The sequence below is a fragment of the Bombus affinis genome, chromosome 8 (genome assembly GCF_024516045.1).
Source record: "Bombus affinis isolate iyBomAffi1 chromosome 8, iyBomAffi1.2, whole genome shotgun sequence".
Lineage (NCBI taxonomy): Eukaryota > Metazoa > Arthropoda > Insecta > Hymenoptera > Apidae > Bombus > Bombus affinis.
Window position 1 is genome coordinate 9,814,105 of NC_066351.1, and position 24,730 is coordinate 9,838,834.

Genomic DNA, 24,730 nt, shown 5'->3' on the forward strand with positions numbered 1-24,730 from the left:
GAGTGACAACAATTATCAAAGTTCAGTGTAACTCCAGAAAGTCCTCATATCCTGGAAATTACTTTAGATAAAAATCCGGGCGCTCTCAGAGGAATGTACTTTTTAGAGAAATTAAACACTACATAAATACTTTCTTGCAAAAGTCATATATGATTACAGATTTTGTGCTTTTATTGAATTTTTTGCTCCTTGAAAGCGAATTATGACGTGAAAAAATATTACACGGATTTGTTTAAAAAACTGCTTATGAAAATATATAATATGTAACAGCATTGGTAAATAAATAATTCCTCGTTATAAAATTTAAATGTAAGATTTGAATGTGTATTTAGGCTCCGCAAAATTTTGGAAGTTGGCCCCACAAAAGGTCACGCCGACCCTGGTATGGATTATAGAATTCTAATAAGAGACAATGAAAATAGAAGGGAGAGAGAAAAGGAGAACAATATCCGATGTATCCCTTTCTATTATCTAATGGATATATATTATTTTGATTAGGGTAATTACATTTTGATAAGGGAAGAAAAGAGCAGAAGAACTTGTTTCGTAGTCGTAGGCATAGTTGTATACACAGATGTGAAAAGTCCAGTGGAGGGAATCAATTTTAATAAATAGTAATAGGAGTTATACGGAATAATTTATTTTTCAAAGTATAATAATAATTTATTTTTTCAAAGTGCAAAAATATAAAAGCTTTGTATCGCTTCGAAGTGGATTCAAACAATTTACTGTAGGTCTTGAAATTTCTCTATGTAGTACACAATAGAGACTCGCTGCATGTTAATCATAAATAGAATTCCTTCTCAGACATACGGGCAGGAAAGGGAGGAAAATAAAATTATCTGCCCATGCGTTGCCTTTAGAAAACATATTTTTCCACTCGAATGTACCAAAGGATGAATCATTTCGGGTGATGAAGGTTTCATATATAATTTTTAGAATAATAGCTGAATTTTGCCAGGTGTGATAAAGCCGTTAAGAAACGTACCCCCTATTTTACGATCGTTATAAATAGAACAATTTTTCTTTGGAAATTCCACTTATTCTTTTCTTAGGAATTAGAAACTTACTGCAAGATACAAGAAAAATGTAAATTTTAGAACGTTCACTTGTAGCCCTAAGAATCTTTGGTGCCTAAGACGCATCGAATGCAAGATGCTAGATAAAAATAAAGGAAAATTAGAAAAACAAGCGAAATGTGAGTAAACGGATACAGAAGATACGCCGCTACATTGTACACGAATATAAACAGCTGCTAGAAAATTCAATTATGAGAATGATGACTCACTTTAGCAATTTCAGGATGGTTAGTAAGAAAACATAGGCGTCGTCAATTTTAAAGGTTCTACTTCGTCGATACTTTTTCTTGCATTTGACAGACGAGAACGTCTCCCTCGTTATTTTTCAAGATATTACTGCTTTTCAAGCTAAGTGTATTGCGTTTTGCTGGAATATCTTTATTCTTCGTTTTTACTATCTTCTACTGCATTCGCAATTAACATTTTTAATGCCAAACGATGGCATATTGTTGCAAGGAACATTTGCGAAAAGTGCCAAAGACGATATATGATTGCGATACATATATCCACACAAATATATATGTAAGATCGTAATCTGGGGATAATCCAGGGATCGATTCTGTAGTCTGAAAATCGAGTTTTTATTATGAAGTAAATAATAAAATACAAAAATAAACAATTAATATTCGACTATAACAATAAATAACAATAATTATATAAACGGGAAATAACGAGTCTTTAGTACAATGTTTACCTGAAAATCGAGAATCGATTTTCAACGTCCTGAGCTACCGATCTTTCTTCTTCAGTCTTTAAAATCTTAAATAACAATTCCGTAATCTTGTCTGTCTCTAATGTAACTCTCTGTCAGTCCGTTCGGGAAAAACGTGCTTCTTAAAATGGTCGTCCGTAAAACAAAAGAAGATCGGTCTGTCCGTGAAACACAGCCTGTCGTGCTACCCATAAAACAAAAAGAATCCTTATCCTACATGAACTCTAGGGAATTTACATATATATATATATACGTATATGTATGTGTATATATATATATAAACACATGTATGTATAAATATCTATGTATATTTATCTCAAAATGAATTTATAAAATGTTACAAATGGTTCAATTTTCCTGCAGAAACCCTGTTCAAGATGTTTCATATATTGAAAAAACTGCGTACTTATTTCTAAAAATAATTTTATTATAATCCGCGATGATTCAAACCGAGGCTGGGTATACGCCATAAAATATAGGGTGCCATAAAGTAAAATTAACCATGTAACGGTAATCTGAGACTTTAGACTATATTTTACCTTCTTACTAAATATTTTACCCACCTTCAGGCAAGAATCGTATTGTCTTGTATATAGGGTGTTTCCTTAGAATGGTGGTCACCTGAACCGAAACAACGTAGCGATTAGGGGTTGACGAGTATGTCAAAACTGAAGAAGAACGATATGGAAATTCCAAACAATAGGAAAACTCGATTAGAACCTAATACCAAGCATCTATTATCATTTCCTCTTTCATTATGTGTGTTAATAATAAATTGCAATTTTTTGTCGCTCTCTTTGACTCTCTAGACTTCGTAGCAGCTTTTACTGATATTTTAAAAGCGGCATCATTTTCGAAATGTGAGTAAATAAGGGGTATAATTTCTGTACCTTGCTGTACCTAGCGTGCGTCGTTTACTTGAGAACAGTACAGAGCAGTACAGTACAGGGGCGGAACATCGATGAAATTTGATTGGTTGACAACTTGTGCTACTGTGGTAGGGATAAGATCTGTAGGAAACAGGTAGTTCTATCTCCAGAAATAGAAGTTTCAAGATTCAGTATTTGATAGATAGTCGAAGAGTTTTTTCGTTCGTGCGATGGCGCAGTTTTAGTAAATCTAAAAATATAAAATATACAAGAATAAGATATTAAATCTTTGTTGAGATTCCACTTGAAGAGTTGGTGTGCTGTTGAAGCGGGACGTGAACATCTGATATCGGTAAGTTTTGTCTGTAATATATTCCTGTTTCATCAATTGTACGCGTATAATATCTCTCGAAAATGAGTAAACTAAAATCGTTTTACCATTTATAAGTCAGAATATCGTAGCGAAAGCATTTATGTAGATTGTACAGAAAGTTTCGTGATCCTTCGAACGCTTCAATTATCAAATAAAATCGCTGTAATTTTTCAAAGACAATTTTTAATTTTTGCGCTAAAGCACACGGGGCTGAGATTACTTCGATAATATCGGCTTGTTATAATCAGTAGATATTATAATTTCTTTTTTTTTTTTAAATAGGTTTTAAGACATTTCTTCGGTTTACACAATGTCGTCGGATCATGCAATTTCGTCGGGTGATTCAACATCATCGATTAACTCAATATCGGCGGACGATTCAGCCGCAGCAGTACCTTCAACATCGGCAGCAAGGCCGGTGCATTTAATATCACCGAGACATTCGACGTCGTCAATGACACCATTGATACCCGGCTTCCCGATGTCCCCAAAGCCTCAAATACCTATAAGGAGAAGAAGTAGATATGTACCTAATCCTTATGGGATAGAATATCATGAGTCATTTAATTTTAATGACCATCGTTTTTTAAAGTATTTACGAAACCCAACGGCATATGAACTTAGCCGTTTAGGGTTAAATATTATTAAAAAACCGGAAAATTCCGAATATGCCAGTTATGTATCGAGATTAAACTCATTCACAACATGGCCTACGTATATGAGACAGACAAAGGAAGAATTGGCCGATGCTGGTTTTTACTACATCGGAATCGATGATTTCACTACCTGTTACCAATGTGGACTAGGTATAGGAAATTGGAAACCAGAAGAAGATCCATGGGAACAACATGCAATTTCGTCTCCTACCTGTTGTTACTTATTAACAAGAAGGGGTTTCGAATATGTTAACAATGTAACAGGCCAGCAGTTATATGAAACCTCTCCAAAAGTAAGTACAATAACATATACCCAGAACCATATGTATAATTAGTAATTCGAGTATATACTTATGTACATTATATTTATTTCAGGTACCAACACAAATTGCGAATGGGAATCCTAAGAGATCCAATAGTGGAAATGATACTAATGAAATGACTCTCGTTCAGAAAATTGGTAAGTAATAAAAATAAAAACACAGATTGATCATAAATTCGTTAATTTGTATGAGATCCGTATACATATAATAAATTTTATTATGTGTTATATCTAAATATACTGTTTACTATTTTAGCTGCTGCGAAGGAAAAAAATCGAGCATTGAAAAATGCTCGTTTGTGTAAAGTTTGCACGGAACGAGAAACAACGATTGCATTCCTACCTTGTGGACATGCAGCAACCTGCGATTACTGTTCACAAGCTTTCTCACAATGCATAATTTGCCAAGGAGAAATTAAAGCAACGAGCCGTATCTTTTTGACGTAATGCATGCACATATGTATATATAATTGTGTACATATATAAATTAGCTTATCCATATCTCTCATATAAATATAAATATAATTTTGTAAAATTTTGTATAATTTTGTATGACGTACACACATTAAAATTTGTGACACCATGTATCGTTAAATTAAGTGTATATATCATGAAATGATAAAATATTTTATTTCTAGTACTATTTCTACAGTAATTAATAAATAGAAACATAATACTAAATTGATCAAATACATTTTTTCTTTATATTTTTGGCTTTTTTGTATTTTAAGTGTATTTTACTTAATTAAACATTAATTCGAATTATGTATCTTATTTTATCTGAATAAAGTTAACTTTTTCCGCATCTAACTAATTGTTTTTTGTTTTACTCCCCTTATTGTCATTAAAATGACGCTGTTTTATATATATAAATATATATGTAATACAGTTTCATTTCATTTATTATTATTATATATATATATTATATAGTTTCATTTTATATATATATACACATACATACTTCAAATCATAAAAATCAGAGCTTACTTTTTCTTTTATTATACTTTCGTTGTGCATGCTTCGCTTATGATCTTCTCTATTTAATAATAGCTACCGCAGGAAAAATATCAAAGACAAAAACATTTAACGATAAAGGAGAAGCTAGCAAAAGCTAAATCTGATAAAGATGGCAGCTCATCTTTACCAGTATACGCATATTTATGTTTCTAAATTCTGTATGATTAAGTGAAAATTACATATAATTGTTCTATAATTCATTAAACAGGATCAAAACAATATTGTGGAGACAATGGCAAAAATAAACCAGTTGGATCAATTGGAGAATAGTGAATTGAGTGATTGGCTAAAAGAGCGTTCAATTCCATATAATTCTAAAGCAAAAAAGTGTACTTATTAATAAATTATTATCGCACATCAAGAATACAACAATTTTACAGCCATTTCGTATGTAAATGTATCATATGTGTTCTTAAGTGTACTAAGTTAGTATAAAAAATAATACCAATATGCTATAACATAACATATTACATTTTTACATTCATACATTAGAGCAGCTTTAGTATATAACAAATAAAATAATAATACATAATTAGATATAATTAATAAAAGATAAAAAATTCTTTTTGTATCACTGATTTTTTATGAACTATTTATCACAATTAACAGGCTGAGCGTTTGTAGTTCGCAGGATCACTCTCCTTGACAGTGGATTCACTTCGCGGGGGTTTCTGAGGATTTAGTTCATTGGTCAGTGGGGTGACTTCCTGCACATTTAACACACCGGAAATTATGGTTGCAGTATTTCTGCGTGTGGCCGTATCTTTGGCACCTTTTGCATTGCACTATCTCTTTCTTTACAAACAGTGGTTCGATTTTTACTATTGAGTTCGTCAGACGATTGGGGTTGTAAATTTCTTTATTGTTTGATTTTTGTTTCATATCAATAAAGAATAAGGATAGCGGGTTTTTCGTGATTCTATGCCTTATGTTGTTAATGTTAGTTACTTCGTGGCCATATTTTAAAATTTCAAACTTCAGCTCGCCTAGATTGGCTGAATGGTGGATATTGCGTAGCACCACAAGAAAAGGTCTTTCTTGCTTGAGCTGGTATATGTGGAGATTTGCGTTCAAGATTTTTAGCAACTTAGTTAGTTTTCTATAGGCGTCTGGGTTGGTCGGCAGAATTTTCACATGATTATTATTAATTTTTAGTTTGTAGTCTTCTTTGTTGATATCTTTCTCGATGGACTTTATCATTGTTTGAATGTGGATGACATCGTCAATGAAGATTGTGGCGGGGGAGGAGGAATTCTTTGGGTATGTTGTCTATTTACCGTTTCGGTTGTGTCCATGGAGTCTTCTGTTGTCTCCAGTATTGAGAACCTGTTGTAGGTGGTCACTTGGCTAGCTGGTGGATTAGTTTGACTTTTGCTCACATTAGTCTTAGCGTTTTTTCGTGTGCGGGTCGTTTGCAAAAAGGGATGTATTGCCACTTTGCCACGGGGGAGGAAGAGGGGCGCTGTTATAACTTAGCTCCGGTAAGCACGTTTCAGATATTTGGGCCATCATCGTGCTAGTTAATTCAATTTGGGAAAGGTTGCAAACGTTTAAGAATACCTATAACCTTCCTTTGTTAAGTACGTGGGAGAAAATATTTATATCGTCTTTCGCAAAATAAATGCGAATCGAATGAACAGCGAGATTATTGAACTGTGGAAATGAAAAATAATCGAAATAATGAAAACGAAAACAGAGAAAGTTATTACATAGAATTAGTATATTATTGCATAGAAAATCATTGAAAAATGTTCAGAGTAATCTTTTTATATTAATTTATAATAAACCCTTGAATTTTTCGATATACGACTCTTTTAATCGCAAGTTGTTTTCTTGGATGTTATCGTTTTTCAGATGCTGTTTAAAGCTGTTATTACATTGGTTTGGGTTTTCATATTCAATTGATTCATACAGATTAGTTTTGTATCCTGTGTACTTCACACACCTTGTACAGCCATTTACACACAGCGAAAATTCAGATAAAAAAGATGGGGGAAAAACAGAAGAGAATCGCAAAGCAGTAGTACCAACTCTGGATGTAGGAACTAGCGATCATACCAACATGACATTTATCTCAACAAAACCCAGTGTAAGCAGCAGTGTATGCAGTGTAAGTATAAACAGCTGCTAGAAAATTCAGTTATGAGAATGATGACTCACTTTAGCAATTTCAGGATGGTTAGTAAGAAAACATAGGCGTCGTCAATTTTAAAGATTCTACTTCGTCGATACGTTTTTTTGCATTTGACAGACGAGAACGTCTCCCTCGTTATTTTTCAAGATATTACTGCTTTTCAAGCTAAGTGTATAGCGTTTTATCCGAATATCTTTATTCTTCGTTTTTGCTATCTTCTACTGCATTCGCAATTAACATTTTTAATGCCAAACGATGGCATATTGTTGCAAGGAACATTTGCGAAAAGTGCCAACTCTGTGTGAGATGTTTCAAATATTGAAAAATCTGCGTACTTATTTCTAAAAATAATTTTATTATAATCCGCGGTGATTCAAACCGGGGCTGGGTATACGCCATAAAGTATAGGGTGCCATAAAGTAGAATTAACCATGTAACGGTAACCTGAGACTTTAGACTATGCTTTACCTTCCTACTAAATAGTTTACCCACCTACAGGTAAGAATCGTATTGACTTGTATATAGGGTGTTTCCTTAGAATGGTGGTCACCTGAACCGAAACAATGTAGCGATTAGCGGTTGACGAGCATGTCAAATCTGAAGCAGAACGATATGGAAATTCCAAACAATAGGAAAACTCGATTAGAACCTAATACCAAGCATCTATTATCATTTCCTCTTTCATTATATGTGTTAATAATAAATTGCAATTTTTTGTCGCTCTCTTTGACTCTCTAGACTTCGTAGCAGCTTCTACTGATATTTTAAACAACGTGTTATTATTGTCAAATAAAAACCGAACAAATAAGAATTCCTTCAAAAGCGGCATCATTTTCGAAATGTGAGTAAATAAGGGATATAATTTCTGTACCTTGCTGTACCTAGCGTGCGTCGTTTACTTGAGAACAGTACAGAGCAGTACAGTACAGGGGCGGAGCATCGATGAAATTTGATTGGTTGACAACTTGTGCTACTGTGGTAGGGATAAGATCTGTAGGAAACAGGTAGTTCTTTCTCCAGAAATAGAAGTTTCAAGATTCAGTATTTGATCGACAGTCGAAGAGTTTGTTCGTTCGCGCGATAAAGCAGTTTTAGTAAATCTAAAAATATAAAATATACAAGAATAAGATATTAAATCTTTGTTAAGATTCCACTTGAAGAGTTGGTGTGCTGTTGAAGCGGGACGTGAACATCTGATATCGGTAAGTTTTGCCTGTAATATATTCCTGTTTCATCAATTGTACGCGTATAATATTTCTCGAAAATGAGTAAACTAAAATCGTTTTACCATTTATAAGTCAGAATATCGTAGCGAAAGCATTTATGTAGATTGTACAGAAAGTTTCGTGATCCTTCGAACGCTTCAATTATCAAATAAAATCGCTGTAATTTTTCAAAGACAATTTTTAATTTTTGCGCTAAAGCACACGGGGCTGAGATTACTTCGATAATATCGGCTTGTTATAATCAGTAGATATTATAATTTCTTTTTTTTTTTTTAAATAGGTTTTAAGACATTTCTTCGGTTTACACAATGTCGTCGGACCATGCGATTTCGTCGGGTGATTCAACATCATCGATTAACTCAATATCGGCGGACGATTCAGCCGCAGCAGTACCTTCAACATCGGCAGCAAGGCCGGTGCATTTAATATCACCGAGACGTTCGAGGCCGTTACCAAAGATACCAGCGATACCCGGCTCCTCGGCGTGCCCAACGCCTGTAATACGGATAAGGAATGGAAAAAGTCGATATGCATCTAGTCCTTATGGTATAAAATATCAAGGGTCTGTTAATCACAATGACCATCGACTTCTACACCATCCAGGATACCCGACGGCACATCAAGCTAGCTGTTCGGGATCTTATAGTATTGAAAACCAAAACAATTTGGAATATGAAAGTCATGAACATGTTAGCAATGAAACATGCCAGGAGTTATACGAAACTTCTACAGAAGTAAGTACAGAAACATATACCCTGAACCATATGTATAGTTAATAATTCGAATATATACTTATGTACATTATATTTATTTCAGGCACCAATACAAATTATTGATGACAATCCTGAGAGATCCAATAGTGAAAATGATACTGACGAAGCGGCTCTCCTTCAGGAACTTGGTAAGTAATAAAAATAAAAACATAGATTGATCATAAATTCGTTAATTTGTATGAAATCCGTATACATATAATAAATTTTATTATATATTATATTTAAATATACTGATTACTATTTTAGCTGCTCTAGAGGAAGAAAATCGTTTGATCCAGGAGTCTCGTCTGTGTAAAGTTTGCACGGAACGGGAAGCAAATATTGAATTCCTACCTTGTGGACATGTGGCAACCTGCTACTACTGTGCACCGGCATTTACTAAATGCCTAATTTGCCGTAGAGAACTCAAGGCAACATGTAATGCAACTTTTTCGTAATGCATGTATATATAATACATGTATATAATTATGTACATTTGTAAATTAGCTTATTCATATCTCTTATATAAATGTAAATATAATTTTGTAAAAATGACGTACAGTCATCAAAATGTGTGATACCATGTATCGTTAAATTAACTGTTTATATCAGGAAATGATAATTTTTTTTATTTTTAGTAGTATTTCTACAGTAATTAGTAATAATAATTAATATTAATAATATTATAATAAGTAATAATAAGTAATAATATTAAAGTATATAAATATATTAAAGTATAAGTAATAATATTAAAGTAATAATAAGTAATAATAATTAATACTAAACTGATCAAATATATTTTGTCTATATATTTTTGGCTTTTTTTGTATTTTAAGTGTATTTTACTTAATTAAACATTAATTCGAATTATGTACCTTATTTTATCTGAATAAAGTTAACTTTTTCCGCATCTAACTAATTGTTTTTTGTTTTACTCCCCTTATTGTCATTAAAATGAAGCTGTTTTATGTATACATACATATATATATATATATATAATACTGTTCATATATAGTACAGAGTATATATATACACAGAATGCCTACATATACAGAAAGATATATATATATATATATATATTATTATTATTATTATTACTATATCCATATATATATAGTTCAAATCATAAAAATTGTAGGTTACTTTTTCTTTTATTATACTTACTTATCCTGTTTTCAATTCGTTAAATAATACCGATTAAAAGACAATTCTAATTTTTATATTAATAAAACGTCGAAGTTTTAAAGCGAGAAACTTGTCTGTTAGAAGTTTATGTTTGTAAAACTGAGTATTTTCAAGGTGTTGTACAACTTATTTGTTTGCTATATCGATTTATATTTTTAATTCGTTCTGTAAGTGGAATCGTTGGCTGTGAATACATGAATACACATAGATGGCGGCCATTTTGTGATGTGATTTTGAACTTTGATTGAATTAGGTTTGAGCCATTTCTTACTCTTCGCTAATCTAGAGACTAGCTGTTATGTTAGTAAATACCTGCGATCTTGTATAAACTGTGCAATTTCCCACAAATTTCAGTACAATGGTCATCTGTATGGACCAACTGAATGATGGATAGAAGCAATATGGCGTCAAAGTAACGTGCAAACATGGCCGTAAAATAGCCAAAGAATGCTCAGTTTTACATAGTCATAACTTTTGAACCAGTAGATTCCCCGTCTTAAAACCTCTATTTTCGTATTCTACACGTCGAAAATTAGAAAATTACAAAAATTGCAAGAAAAGGTCAATAATTTTTGGTTTCCTAAAATAAAGTTAGTCAAGAACACTATTATACTTATTGTACATTTATGTATTTAGTATAGATATGTATGCGTGTATGAATACTATTCGTATTCTCCCTACTTTTTGTATAATCTGAGAGAGACTGCGATACCTCGACACTCGGCACCATGGTCGTATGTCGTGGCGCACTATCTCTGTCCTTCAACATGGTCTTCAACTCACCTGTAACGCGCTATCCATCTCTGTCATTCTATGGGAGAACTGCATGGTGTCGATGATAACTATTTATATAAGTACATAGTAATTATTCAATTCATTCGTTACCTATTCGAATACTACGCTATGCATAGTGTTGAAATTTGAATTACGCGGCGTTTACTTCAAATGGCTTGAAGTTACGAATATACAACCTAATTGAACATTACTGAACCGTTGCGTTACATATGAATCTGGCCTAATATTTAACGATATCGATATGCAATTTAAGAGCGAAATTTGAAATCACGTTCACATGTCTGAAATGCCAAATACATCTATATATTGGTCAAAAATTCGATGCGAGTACTATAGCAAGGAGTGAATAAGAATTCAAAATACAGGAAATACGCTATTGGAAAACTTTAAGTTTAGTCGTCAATGATCACAATAAATTAAAAGCCATGCGAGGTTATTAAAAAATATTTTTTGTTTTTTAAGGGAGAATTCCAAGCAAGCCTGTATAAAAAAAGCTATGCTTACATCTTAATATGTAGTTATCTTGAATTTTTCGCGCACTTTATTGAACAAAGCGGTTCAGCGATACGTACCAATATATATAATACAAACTCCTTAGTAACCGCCAAATAAGATAATATATTGGTAATAGAAAGAGAGTCGTCTTTTTACTTAACAAAATTTTAAATCTGTTTTAAATATAAAAAGTTTAGATGTCTCACATACAAGTTTAATTTTAAGATAATTGAAAATAAAGCTTCTTCATAAAAATCATATTTTAAGTACTACTATAACTTTTGAAATTTTAAATGTTGGCTATTCATTGCCAAATGCGTTTTTGAAAAATTGTTAGTATAAATTGGATCCATAAGAACATAAAATAATTAAGAATAGCAAGCAATTATATATAATGGATGCTTGTAGTCTTATGAATAAAAAAAAAGAACAATCGGTTCTGTACGCTTTATTTCCGGAAACGAGTAACCTATGTTGTGCAATTTGCGAAATTGATTTTGTTGAAATTCATGATTCATCGGCAAAATCAAATTTTCATTGGCAAACAATGAAATGCCGGTAAGTCAAGGGCAAATTCTGCGAATCAAAAATTTTGTATTCCATAATATTATCTTAATAATGATCTTTATATTTTACTAACAATAAAATTTTAGATTACTCATTCATTTAATATCTGACGTTATTGCTTCACCAGTAATGGGTACAGAAAGATATATATTTGTTATAACTCATAAACAATTTTCTGAAACTGGTAGATTGGAACAAATTTTGAGAAATTTTAAACTAGTGGTATGCTCAAGACACGAATCTTTATTGACTCTAAATATATTATTTCAATAATAAACTGGTTTTTTATTCCTGTCAGTATCAAGGATTAAGATCAGTTACTGCAGAAGTCTATAAAAGTTGTCTTAGGTATACGATACAAACTAAGATAGCTCCTTTGTGGAATAAAGTTGATGATTACTTTGTTCAAGGAAAAAATTTTTATAACTTTATAGAAGGAACTAGAGCATTAAAATTAGATATACTTATAGAGGGTAATAGAAAATCTAATTTTGTTCTTAGTATAACTAATATTTAAAAAAATGTGAAACATATTAACATTAAAAAGTTTTTAGAAAGGAAAATGTGTTTGCAACTTCATGCAGAAATACTTAAAATTCCATATATAAAACTTGAAGACTATCTTTCACCATCTATTATATCACATTTTTTAGCAGACCCTAAAGGATACGTTGATTTATCTCGTTATAATCTTCCATTTGTACATGTATTACCAAGGTAACAATAATTTATTTCATTTAGTGGAATATATATGGAATATATATGTATATTTGGTTTAAAAAAAAATTTTTTAATTTCTATAGTACAAAAAAAGGCAAACTATTATCTGTATCTAAAGAACTTCCAGCAAAATGTGCCTTTAAAGATTATGACCAATTACGCAGACATTGGAAAAATATGGTATAAATGACAATACCTATGTTTATTCATCTTGCAATTTACTTTCAAATATATTTTTGTATATATATATATATATGTATGTATGTATGTATGTATGTATGTATGTATGTATGTGTGTGTAAAACATTTTAGTATGGATATTATTTACCAAAAAATAGAGATGGAATTTTATTTTATGAAATTAAATTTTTGATTTCCAAATCTAAGGTTTTTACATATCCTCATATGTGTGTAGCAAGTAGTCCATTAGAAATTATTCCAAATAGAGAAAAAGAATCTACAATTATACATTTTTTATCTGATATGTTTATGAAATTACCTGAAGTTTGTGGTAAACGGCTACAGATATCCAAAGATACTCCATTTGATACAGTGAGTTACACAGAATATTTAATAATTTCTATTCAATAGTCGTAACTAAAATCTATTCTTCATTATATACAGAAATCTTTAAATATAAGATCAAATACTGCATCGCCAAAGGACAGACGATTAAGTACATATCTTAAGGAAAAGGGTAATATTATCTCACAATTAGAATTTTCTGATAAATATATAGATGGATTGACAAAACATGTAGATACTGCTACATTATTAACAACACGATTAACTAAAATTCATCAAATTCATAACGTACAATTTCATGAATATATGAGAGCAAAATTAAACGACAACGATGTGAAAGAAAATAAAAGTGGTACTAAAATAATAATATACCTGTACAAATATACCTAAAAATTGTAATTACTTGAATTATAAAATAAACTTTATAGGTATTCAATGTTTAAATACTATGCAAAATTCATCTATACAAAATGTAGAAAATAATTTTATCACGGTTGATACCTCAAGAAACCCAAATTTTACTGTATCAAAGGAAAGAACAATTTCTACATACTTTAAAATTCAAAACATGAATTCTTATGCTAAGACAAAAGGGGTATCTTTTTCTACACTTTCTTTGTAAGATATCTTGTTTTATCTTTCATTATTTATGCCTCGCATATAATCCTCTCTATTTAAAAATAGCAACCGCAGGAAGAAGATCAAAGACAAAAACATTTAACGCTAAAGGAGAAACTATCAAAAGCTAAATCTGATAAAGATGGCAGCTTATCTTTACTAGTATACACATATTTATGTTTCTAAATTCTGTATGATTGAGTTAAAATTACATATAATTGTTCTATAATTCATTAAACAGGATCAAAACAATATTGTGGAGACAATGGCAAAAATAAACCAGTTGGATCAATTGGAGAATAGTGAATTGAGTGATTGGCTAAAAGAGCGTTCAATTCCATATAATTCTAAAGCAAAAAAGTGTACTTATTAATAAATTATTATCGCACATCAAGAATACAACAATTTTACAGCCATTTCGTATGTAAATGTATCATATGTGTTCTTAAGTGTACTAAGTTAGTATAAAAAATAATACCAATATGCTATAACATAACATATTACATTTTTACATTCATACATTAGAGCAGCTTTAGTATATAACAAATAAAATAATAATACATAATTAGATATAATTAATAAAAGATAAAAAATTCTTTTTGTACCACTGATTTTTTATGAACTATTTATCACAATTAACATAGCTTTTCTGTCAGCTTCATTTTTTATACCAATTTCAATTAAATCTTCATTAGTTAAACTCATAAATAAATCAATGTCAACCTGAAATAAGTTTACAATATTAATTTATAATAAAATTTTATACATGTAACAACATATTTACTTCTTGTACGAGGAATTTGGGTATTGACCTAATCCGTAATGTTTTAGTAAAATAAACACTTTTGCTTCTTCTGAATTTAAAATCATTCCTCTTGGAGGTGTCCTGTAACGTGGTGGTGATGGTGTATTCTCCCTAAATACATTTTCATCCTTCATATTTGGAAGAACATTTTGTTGGCGCAATAGACTAAATTTAGGCACATATTTAAGAATAGTATCAACATCTTCTTTGTGTTGAATATTTAAATCTTGTGGCTGAATGGACTGTAATCTTTGCAAACAATATAGTTAAATTAAAATATCATATTTACTTTGTATATAATATAGAGCAATAACTAATATACCTCTGCATAGGTAGTTCGCTTACATTCTTTCTACTTTTTGAACAAGTTAGCATTGCTTCATCTTTATCTTCATTTACAAACAATTGTTTCTCCTTTGTTTCATCTTTGATATTCAAAATTAATTTCCTCATTATGTTCATTTTGTGTAAAATATATATTTGAAGAAGTAGGTAACAGTTTATTCAGATCGCAAGTCAAGGTGGGTGAAATTAAACTACTCTGAACACTTTCTCAATGATTTGTCTCTAAACTTAATGCACAGGGTTTTAAAAGTTCCTTGCTTTAACATTCTCTATCGTGTCAGAAGCTTCAACTTCAAGAGTAATAGTTTTCCCTGTTAAGGCCTTAACGAAGACCTGTATGTTGCATGGTCTGGGGAAAAATGGTTATATTAATGTACAATATCGTGCTGCGATAGTACATGCTAAAATAAACATTTTGTAAGGAATAGCTGTATATTTTTTTAATTTATAAAAGCATTAATCAGCTCAAATTTTGTTAAACAAAATGATGGCATCACAGCAGAGTATCGGTTATTGGAAAACTCATCTAATATTTTTTACATAAATATGGAAGGATCAGCTGTTATACTTACATTTCTTGAAATAATTTATAGAATAGGGTAGATAGTTGCACACAAGTCACTCTAAATTCTTTTGATAAAACAATATAGAAAAGCTTTCGAAGGATAATTCACAATAGAGTATGTCAAATAATGTATAACATGTGCATTTGGTGCCATTTATTGGTGTACACAATAATTGCGTAGTTCAGTAAAGCCAGTAAAGGATGCACTTAGACTAAATCTCATAATTTTTCACCATTTCCTTAAATTAAGTGCATATACATTATTTGATGTGTACATACAAGTACATACCGCATATCTGTTAAAATTAATTAAATGTTATATAATATGTTTCCTAGGAAAGCCGTTGAAAAATTTGAAAAAGGTTTCAAACGTTTAAGAATACCTATAACCTTCCTTTGTTAAGTACGTGGGAGAAAATATTTATATCGTCTTTCGCAAAATAAATGCGAATCGAATGAACAGCGAGATTATTGAACTGTGGAAATGAAAAAGAATCGAAATAATGAAAACGAAAACAGAGAAAGTTATTACATAGAATTATTATATTATTGCATAGAAAATCATTGAAAAATGTTCAGAGTAATCTATATATATTAATTTATAATAAACCCTTGAATTTTTCGATATACGACTCTATTAATCGCAAGTTGTTTTCTTGGACCTTATCGTTTTTCAGATGCTGTTTAAAGCTGTTATTACATTGGTTTGGGTTTTCATATTCAATTGATTCATACAGATTAGTTTTGTATCCTGTGTACTTCACACACCTTGTACAGCCATTTACACACAGCGAAAATTCAGATAAAAAGGACGTGACGGATGGGGAAAAACAGAAGAGAATCGCAAAGCAGTTGTTCCAACACTGGATGTAGGAACTAGCAATCATACCAACATGACATTTATCTCAACAAAAGCCAGTGTAGATTTCGAGTTCAGAATGTTTGGTGCCTAAGACACATCGAATGCAAAATGCTAGATAAAAATAAAGAAAAATTAGAAAAACAATCGAAATGAGAGTAAACGGATACAGTAGATACGCCGCTACATTGTACACGAATATAAACAGCTGCTAGGAAAATTCAGTTATGAGAATGATGACTCACTTTAGCAATTTCAGGATGGTTAGTAAGAAAACATGGGCGTCGACAATTTTAAAGGTTCTACTTCGTCGATACGTTTTTTTGCATTTGACAGACGAGAACGTCTCCCTCGTTATTTTTCAAGATATTACTGCTTTTCAAGCTAAGTATATTGCGTTTTGCTCGAATATCTTTATTCTTCGTTTTTACTATCTTCTACTGCATTCGCAATTAACACTTTTAAAGCCAAACGATGGTATATTGTTGCAAGGAACATTTGCGAAAAGGGCCAACTCTGTGTGAGATGTTTCAAATATTGAAAAATCTGCGTACTTATTTCTAAAAATAATTTTATTATAATCTGCGAAGATTAAAGCCGAGGCTGGGTATACGCCATAAATTATAGGGTGCCATAAAGTAAAATTAAACATGTAACGGTAACCTGAGACTTTAGACTATGCTTTACCTTCTTACTAAATATTTTACCCACCTTCAGGCAAGAATCGTATTGTCTTGTATATAGGGTGTTTCCTTAGAATGGTGGTCACCTGAACCGAAACAACGTAGCGATTAGGGGTTGACGAGTATGTCAAAACTGAAGAAGAACGATATGGAAATTCCAAACAATACGAAAACTCGATTAGAACCTAATACCAAGCATCTATTATCATTTCCTCTTTCATTATGTGTGTTAATAATAAATTGCAATTTTTTGTCGCTCTCTTTGACTCTCTAGACTTCGTAGCAGCTTTTACTGATATTTTAAAAGCGGCATCATTTTCGAAATGTGAGTAAATAAGGGGTATAATTTCTGTACCTTGCTGTACCTAGCGTGCGTCGTTTACTTGAGAACAGTACAGAGCAGTACAGTACAGGGGCGGAGCATCGATGAAATTTGATTGGTTGACAACTTGTGCTACTGTGGTAGGGATAAGATCTGTAGGAAACAGGTAGTTCTTTCTCCAGAAATAGAAGTTTCAAGATTCAGTATTTGATCGACAGTCGAAGAGTTTGTTCGTTCGTGCGATAAAGCAGTTTTAGTAAATCTAAAAATATAAAATATACAAGAATAAGATATTAAATCTTTGTTAAGATTCCACTTGAAGAGTTGGTGTGCTGTTGAAGCGGGACGTGAACATCTGATATCGGTAAGTTTTGCCTGTAATATATTCCTGTTTCATCAATTGTACGCGTATAATATTTCTCGAAAATGAGTAAACTAAAATCGTTTTACCATTTATAAGTCAGAATATCGTAGCGAAAGCTTTTATGTAGATTGTACAGAAAGTTTCGTGATCCTTCGAACGCTTCAATTATCAAATAAAATCGCTGTAATTTTTCAAAGACAATTTTTAATTTTTGCGCTAAAGCACACGGGGCTGAGATTACTTCGATAATATCGGCTTGTTATAATCAGTAGATATTATAATTTCTTTTTTTTTTTTAAATAGGTTTTAAGACATTTCTTCGGTTTACAGAATGTCGTCGGATCATGCGATTTCGTCGGGTGATTCAACATCATCGATTAACTCAATATCGGCGGACGATTCAGCCGCAGCAGTACCTTCAACATCCGCAGCAAGGCCGGTGCATTTAATATCACCGAGACTTTCGACGTCGTCAATGATACCATTGATAGCCGCCCCCCCGACGTCATCAATGCTATCAATGTTCTCCGTACACTGGTCGTCGCCAATGCTACCAATGTTCCCCGAACCCTGGATGTCGCCAATGCCACGAGTACGGATAACACAAAGAAACAGAAATATATACTGTCCTTATGGTTTAAAATATCAGAAGTCATTTGATTTTAATGACCACAGATTTTTAAGACATTCACGAACCCCGTCGACATATGAATTTAGCCGTTTGGGACTAAGGAGAGTTACGGAACCAGAAAAATTGGAATATTCCAGTTACGAATCCAGGTTAAACTCATTCGCAGGATGGCCTACACATCTAAGGCAGACAAGTGAAGAATTAGCCGATGCTGGCTTCTACTACATCGGAATAATGGATCTCACTGTCTGTTACCATTGTGGAATTTGTATAGGAAATTGGGGACCAGAAGAACATCCATGGGAACAACATGCAATTTCGTCTCCCAGCTGTTATTACTTATTAACAGTACGGGGTTTCAAATATGCTAATAATGTAACAGGCCAGGAGTTGTATGAAACTTCTACAGAAGTAAGTACAGTAACATATACCCTGAACCATATGTATAGTTAACAATTCGAATATATACTTATGTACATTATATTTATTTCAGGCACTAACACAAATTGCGAATGGGAATCCTGAGAGACCCAATAGTGAAAATGATACTAACGAAATGACTCTCGTTCAGAAAATTGGTAAGTAATAAACATAAAAACACAGATTGATCATAAACGTTAATTTGTATGAAATCCGTATACATATAATAAATTTTATTATGTGTTACATCTAAATATACTGTTCACAATTTTAGCTGCTGCGAAGGAAAAAAATCGAGCATTGAAAAATGCTCGTTTGTGTAAAGTTTGCATGGAACGAGAAGCAACAGTTGTATTCCTACCTTGTGGACATGTAGCAACCTGCGACTACTGTTCACCGGCACTTACAAAATGCATAATTTGCCGAGGAGAACTTAAGGCGACAAGTAGTGCAATTTTTTTGTAATGCATGCACATGTATATAATTATGTACATTTGTAAATTAGCTTATTCATATCTCTTATATAAATATAAATATAATTTTTTAAAAATGACGTACAGTCATTAAAATGTGTGATGTATCGTTAAATTAACTGTATATATCAGGAAATGATAATTTTTTTTATTTTTAATAGTATTTCTACAGTAATTAATAAATAGAAAAATAATACTAAATTGATCAAATACATTTTGTCTTTATATTTTTGGCTTTTTTTGTATTTTAAGTGTATTTTACTTAATTAAACATTAATTCGAATTATGTACCTTATTTTATCTGAATAAAGTTAACTTTTTCAGCATTTAACTAATTGTTTTTTATTTTATTCCCCTTATCGTCATTAAAATGAAGCTGTTTTATATATATATAAATATATATGTAATACAGTTTCATTTCATTTATTATATATATTTTCATTATATATATATATATATGCAATATGTTATATTGTAGTATACAAATTATACCATATCATATATATATATATAAACACACATTTACATACACACGCGCTCACACACGTATACACATATGCGTATGTATATATATATATGTATATATGAATCGCAATCATATATCGTCGTTGGCCCTTTTCGCAAATGTTCCTTGCAACAATATACCATCGTTTGGCTTTAAAAGTGTTAATTGCGAATGCAGTAGAAGATAGTAAAAACGAAGAATAAAGATATTCGAGCAAAACGCAATATACTTAGCTTGAAAAGCAGTAATATCTTGAAAAATAACGAGGGAGACGTTCTCGTCTGTCAAATGCAAAAAAACGTATCGACGAAGTAGAACCTTTAAAATTGTCGACGCCCATGTTTTCTTACTAACCATCCTGAAATTGCTAAAGTGAGTCATCATTCTCATAACTGAATTTTCCTAGCAGCTGTTTATATTCGTGTACAATGTAGCGGCGTATCTACTGTATCCGTTTACTCTCATTTCGATTGTTTTTCTAATTTTTCTTTATTTTTATCTAGCATTTTGCATTCGATGTGTCTTAGGCACCAAACATTCTGAACTCGAAATCTACACTGGCTTTTGTTGAGATAAATGTCATGTTGGTATGATTGCTAGTTCCTACATCCAGTGTTGGAACAACTGCTTTGCGATTCTCTTCTGTTTTTCCCCATCCGTCACGTCCTTTTTATCTGAATTTTCGCTGTGTGTAAATGGCTGTACAAGGTGTGTGAAGTACACAGGATACAAAACTAATCTGTATGAATCAATTGAATATGAAAACCCAAACCAATGTAATAACAGCTTTAAACAGCATCTGAAAAACGATAAGGTCCAAGAAAACAACTTGCGATTAATAGAGTCGTATATCGAAAAATTCAAGGGTTTATTATAAATTAATATATATAGATTACTCTGAACATTTTTCAATGATTTTCTATGCAATAATATAATAATTCTATGTAATAACTTTCTCTGTTTTCGTTTTCATTATTTCGATTCTTTTTCATTTCCACAGTTCAATAATCTCGCTGTTCATTCGATTCGCATTTATTTTGCGAAAGACGATATAAATATTTTCTCCCACGTACTTAACAAAGGAAGGTTATAGGTATTCTTAAACGTTTGAAACCTTTTTCAAATTTTTCAACGGCTTTCCTAGGAAACATATTATATAACATTTAATTAATTTTAACAGATATGCGGTATGTACTTGTATGTACACATCAAATAATGTATATGCACTTAATTTAAGGAAATGGTGAAAAATTATGAGATTTAGTCTAAGTGCATCCTTTACTGGCTTTACTGAACTACGCAATTATTGTGTACACCAATAAATGGCACCAAATGCACATGTTATACATTATTTGACATACTCTATTGTGAATTATCCTTCGAAAGCTTTTCTATATTGTTTTATCAAAAGAATTTAGAGTGACTTGTGTGCAACTATCTACCCTATTCTATAAATTATTTCAAGAAATGTAAGTATAACAGCTGATCCTTCCATATTTATGTAAAAAATATTAGATGAGTTTTCCAATAACCGATACTCTGCTGTGATGCCATCATTTTGTTTAACAAAATTTGAGCTGATTAATGCTTTTATAAATTAAAAAAATATACAGCTATTCCTTACAAAATGTTTATTTTAGCATGTACTATCGCAGCACGATATTGTACATTAATATAACCATTTTTCCCCAGACCATGCAACATACAGGTCTTCGTTAAGGCCTTAACAGGGAAAACTATTACTCTTGAAGTTGAAGCTTCTGACACGATAGAGAATGTTAAAGCAAGGAACTTTTAAAACCCTGTGCATTAAGTTTAGAGACAAATCATTGAGAAAGTGTTCAGAGTAGTTTAATTTCACCCACCTTGACTTGCGATCTGAATAAACTGTTACCTACTTCTTCAAATATATATTTTACACAAAATGAACATAATGAGGAAATTAATTTTGAATATCAAAGATGAAACAAAGGAGAAACAATTGTTTGTAAATGAAGATAAAGATGAAGCAATGCTAACTTGTTCAAAAAGTAGAAAGAATGTAAGCGAACTACCTATGCAGAGGTATATTAGTTATTGCTCTATATTATATACAAAGTAAATATGATATTTTAATTTAACTATATTGTTTGCAAAGATTACAGTCCATTCAGCCACAAGATTTAAATATTCAACACAAAGAAGATGTTGATACTATTCTTAAATATGTGCCTAAATTTAGTCTATTGCGCCAACAAAATGTTCTTCCAAATATGAAGGATGAAAATGTATTTAGGGAGAATACACCATCACCACCACGTTACAGGACACCTCCAAGAGGAATGATTTTAAATTCAGAAGAAGCAAAAGTGTTTATTTTACTAAAACATTACGGATTAGGTCAATACCCAAATTCCTCGTACAAGAAGTAAATATGTTGTTACATGTATAAAATTTTATTATAAATTAATATTGTAAACTTATTTCAGGTTGACATTGATTTATTTATGAGTTTAACTAATGAAGATTTAATTGAAATTGGTATAAAAAATGAAGCTGACAGAAAAGCTATGTTAATTGTGATAAATAGTTCATAAAAAATCAGTGGTACAAAAAGAATTTTTTATCTTTTATTAATTATATCTAATTATGTATTATTATTTTATTTGTTATATACTAAAGCTGCTCTAATGTATGAATGTAAAAATGTAATATGTTATGTTATAGCATATTGGTATTATTTTTTATACTAACTTAGTACACTTAAGAACACATATGATACATTTACATACGAAATGGCTGTAAAATTGTTGTATTCTTGATGTGCGATAATAATTTATTAATAAGTACACTTTTTTGCTTTAGAATTATATGGAATTGAACGCTCTTTTAGCCAATCACTCAATTCACTATTCTCCAATTGATCCAACTGGTTTATTTTTGCCATTGTCTCCACAATATTGTTTTGATCCTGTTTAATGAATTATAGAACAATTATATGTAATTTTAACTCAATCATACAGAATTTAGAAACATAAATATGTGTATACTAGTAAAGATAAGCTGCCATCTTTATCAGATTTAGCTTTTGATAGTTTCTCCTTTAGCGTTAAATGTTTTTGTCTTTGATCTTCTTCCTGCGGTTGCTATTTTTAAATAGAGAGGATTATATGCGAGGCATAAATAATGAAAGATAAAACAAGATATCTTACAAAGAAAGTGTAGAAAAAGATACCCCTTTTGTCTTAGCATAAGAATTCATGTTTTGAATTTTAAAGTATGTAGAAATTGTTCTTTCCTTTGATACAGTAAAATTTGGGTTTCTTGAGGTATCAACCGTGATAAAATTATTTTCTACATTTTGTATAGATGAATTTTGCATAGTATTTAAACATTGAATACCTATAAAGTTTATTTTATAATTCAAGTAATTACAATTTTTAGGTATATTTGTACAGGTATATTATTATTTTAGTACCACTTTTATTTTCTTTCACATCGTTGTCGTTTAATTTTGCTCTCATATATTCATGAAATTGTACGTTATGAATTTGATGAATTTTAGTTAATCGTGTTGTTAATAATGTAGCAGTATCTACATGTTTTGTCAATCCATCTATATATTTATCAGAAAATTCTAATTGTGAGATAATATTACCCTTTTCCTTAAGATATGTACTTAATCGTCTGTCCTTTGGCGATGCAGTATTTGATCTTATATTTAAAGATTTCTGTATATAATGAAGAATAGATTTTAGTTACGACTATTGAATAGAAATTATTAAATATTCTGTGTAACTCACTGTATCAAATGGAGTATCTTTGGATATCTGTAGCCGTTTACCACAAACTTCAGGTAATTTCATAAACATATCAGATAAAAAATGTATAATTGTAGATTCTTTTTCTCTATTTGGAATAATTTCTAATGGACTACTTGCTACACACATATGAGGATATGTAAAAACCTTAGATTTGGAAATCAAAAATTTAATTTCATAAAATAAAATTCCATCTCTATTTTTTGGTAAATAATATCCATACTAAAATGTTTTACACACACATACATACATACATACATACATACATACATACATACATATATATATATATATACAAAAATATATTTGAAAGTAAATTGCAAGATGAATAAACATAGGTATTGTCATTTATACCATATTTTTCCAATGTCTGCGTAATTGGTCATAATCTTTAAAGGCACATTTTGCTGGAAGTTCTTTAGATACAGATAATAGTTTGCCTTTTTTTGTACTATAGAAATTAAAAAATTTTTTTTTAAACCAAATATACATATATATTCCATATATATTCCACTAAATGAAATAAATTATTGTTACCTTGGTAATACATGTACAAATGGAAGATTATAACGAGATAAATCAACGTATCCTTTAGGGTCTGCTAAAAAATGTGATATAATAGATGGTGAAAGATAGTCTTCAAGTTTTATATATGGAATTTTAAGTATTTCTGCATGAAGTAGCAAACACATTTTCCTTTCTAAAAACTTTTTAATGTTAATATGTTTCACATTTTTTTAAATATTAGTTATACTAAGAACAAAATTAGATTTTCTATTACCCTCTATAAGTATATCTAATTTTAATGCTCTAGTTCCTTCTATAAAGTTATAAAAATTTTTTCCTTGAACAAAGTAATCATCAACTTTATTCCACAAAGGAGCTATCTTAGTTTGTATCGTATACCTAAGAC

The 24,730-nt window shown here is 30.9% G+C and overlaps 5 protein-coding genes and 1 long non-coding RNA gene across 13 annotated transcripts in view; 3 read left to right on the forward strand and 3 right to left on the reverse strand.

Annotated features, from left to right (window-relative positions):
* Positions 1-1,334: 1,334 nt before the first annotated feature.
* LOC126919364 (uncharacterized) lies at positions 1,335-2,100 on the reverse strand. The gene is made up of 2 exons (XR_007711583.1): positions 1,774-2,100; positions 1,335-1,645 (listed from the first exon to the last, which is right to left on the reverse strand). It is a non-coding gene; the product is annotated as an uncharacterized LOC126919364 (long non-coding RNA).
* Positions 2,101-2,631: 531 nt separating this feature from the next.
* LOC126919346 (baculoviral IAP repeat-containing protein 7-A-like) lies at positions 2,632-4,821 on the forward strand. 2 transcript variants are annotated; one of them, XR_007711562.1, is made up of 3 exons: positions 2,632-3,012; positions 3,316-4,149; positions 4,268-4,821. XR_007711562.1 is itself a non-coding variant. In XM_050728426.1 (2 exons), the coding sequence occupies exon 2, from the start codon at positions 3,344-3,346 to the stop codon at positions 4,022-4,024; it is 681 nt and encodes a 226-aa protein (XP_050584383.1). In that variant the 5' UTR covers positions 2,801-3,012; positions 3,316-3,343; the 3' UTR covers positions 4,025-4,039. The 2 variants fall into 2 exon arrangements, 1 of the variants encoding a protein (XP_050584383.1); XM_050728426.1 differs by lacking the exon at positions 4,268-4,821 and having other exon boundaries at positions 2,801-3,012; positions 3,316-4,039.
* Positions 4,822-11,738: 6,917 nt separating this feature from the next.
* The window catches only part of LOC126919340 (uncharacterized), a 65,535-nt gene continuing 52,543 nt past the window's right edge, over positions 11,739-24,730 (forward strand). For both annotated transcript variants that reach the window (XM_050728416.1, XM_050728414.1), the window contains exons 1-9: positions 11,739-12,173; positions 12,269-12,404; positions 12,481-12,655; positions 12,737-12,899; positions 12,986-13,454; positions 13,527-13,779; positions 13,856-14,022; positions 14,112-14,207; positions 14,287-14,407. In XM_050728416.1, coding sequence (XP_050584373.1) covers positions 13,308-13,454; positions 13,527-13,779; positions 13,856-14,022; positions 14,112-14,207; positions 14,287-14,407 — 784 coding nt within the window. In that variant the 5' untranslated portion in view covers positions 11,739-12,173; positions 12,269-12,404; positions 12,481-12,655; positions 12,737-12,899; positions 12,986-13,307. The remainder of the gene's footprint in view (positions 12,174-12,268; positions 12,405-12,480; positions 12,656-12,736; positions 12,900-12,985; positions 13,455-13,526; positions 13,780-13,855; positions 14,023-14,111; positions 14,208-14,286; positions 14,408-24,730) is intronic.
* Positions 14,529-16,017, reverse strand: LOC126919354 (uncharacterized). 4 transcript variants are annotated; one of them, XR_007711571.1, is made up of 3 exons: positions 15,768-16,017; positions 15,196-15,544; positions 14,529-15,099 (listed from the first exon to the last, which is right to left on the reverse strand). XR_007711571.1 is itself a non-coding variant. In XM_050728437.1 (3 exons), the coding sequence occupies exons 2-3, from the start codon at positions 15,310-15,312 to the stop codon at positions 14,826-14,828; spliced, it is 414 nt and encodes a 137-aa protein (XP_050584394.1). In that variant the 5' UTR covers positions 15,313-15,544; positions 15,768-16,017; the 3' UTR covers positions 14,529-14,825. The 4 variants fall into 4 exon arrangements, 1 of the variants encoding a protein (XP_050584394.1); XR_007711572.1 differs by having other exon boundaries at positions 14,529-15,092; positions 15,173-15,544; XR_007711570.1 differs by having other exon boundaries at positions 14,529-15,092; positions 15,165-15,544.
* On the forward strand, positions 21,237-22,725 carry LOC126919353 (uncharacterized). Of its 3 annotated transcripts, none has more exons than XR_007711568.1 (3): positions 21,237-21,486; positions 21,710-22,089; positions 22,162-22,725. XR_007711568.1 is itself a non-coding variant. In XM_050728436.1 (3 exons), exons 2-3 carry the CDS (start codon positions 21,942-21,944, stop codon positions 22,426-22,428), a joined length of 414 nt encoding a protein of 137 aa, XP_050584393.1. In that variant the 5' UTR covers positions 21,237-21,486; positions 21,710-21,941; the 3' UTR covers positions 22,429-22,725. The 3 variants fall into 3 exon arrangements, 1 of the variants encoding a protein (XP_050584393.1); XR_007711569.1 differs by having other exon boundaries at positions 21,710-22,058; positions 22,155-22,725; XM_050728436.1 differs by having other exon boundaries at positions 21,710-22,081; positions 22,155-22,725.
* Positions 22,605-24,729, reverse strand: LOC126919343 (uncharacterized). Its single transcript, XM_050728421.1, has 7 exons — positions 24,599-24,729; positions 24,355-24,517; positions 23,800-24,268; positions 23,475-23,727; positions 23,232-23,398; positions 23,047-23,142; positions 22,605-22,967 (listed from the first exon to the last, which is right to left on the reverse strand). The coding sequence occupies exons 3-7, from the start codon at positions 23,944-23,946 to the stop codon at positions 22,836-22,838; spliced, it is 795 nt and encodes a 264-aa protein (XP_050584378.1). The 5' UTR covers positions 23,947-24,268; positions 24,355-24,517; positions 24,599-24,729; the 3' UTR covers positions 22,605-22,835.

What these genes read in the sequence shown, in the direction of transcription:
- LOC126919346 (XM_050728426.1), top strand. Translation starts at nt 3,344, where the DNA reads ATGTCGTCGGATCATGCAATTTCGTCGGGTGATTCAACATCATCGATT.
- LOC126919354 (XM_050728437.1), bottom strand. Translation starts at nt 15,312, where the DNA reads ATGAACATAATGAGGAAATTAATTTTGAATATCAAAGATGAAACAAAG. An exon ending in AGCGAACTACCTATGCAGAG is followed by an intron (nt 15,100 to 15,172) that starts GTATATTAGTTA and finishes TTGTTTGCAAAG; the next exon opens with ATTACAGTCCATTCAGCCAC.
- LOC126919353 (XM_050728436.1), top strand. Translation starts at nt 21,942, where the DNA reads ATGAACATAATGAGGAAATTAATTTTGAATATCAAAGATGAAACAAAG. An exon ending in AGCGAACTACCTATGCAGAG is followed by an intron (nt 22,082 to 22,154) that starts GTATATTAGTTA and finishes TTGTTTGCAAAG; the next exon opens with ATTACAGTCCATTCAGCCAC.
- LOC126919343 (XM_050728421.1), bottom strand. Translation starts at nt 23,946, where the DNA reads ATGTGTGTAGCAAGTAGTCCATTAGAAATTATTCCAAATAGAGAAAAA. An exon ending in TGTGAAAGAAAATAAAAGTG is followed by an intron (nt 23,399 to 23,474) that starts GTACTAAAATAA and finishes TAAACTTTATAG; the next exon opens with GTATTCAATGTTTAAATACT. An exon ending in ATGGCAGCTTATCTTTACTA is followed by an intron (nt 22,968 to 23,046) that starts GTATACACATAT and finishes TTCATTAAACAG; the next exon opens with GATCAAAACAATATTGTGGA.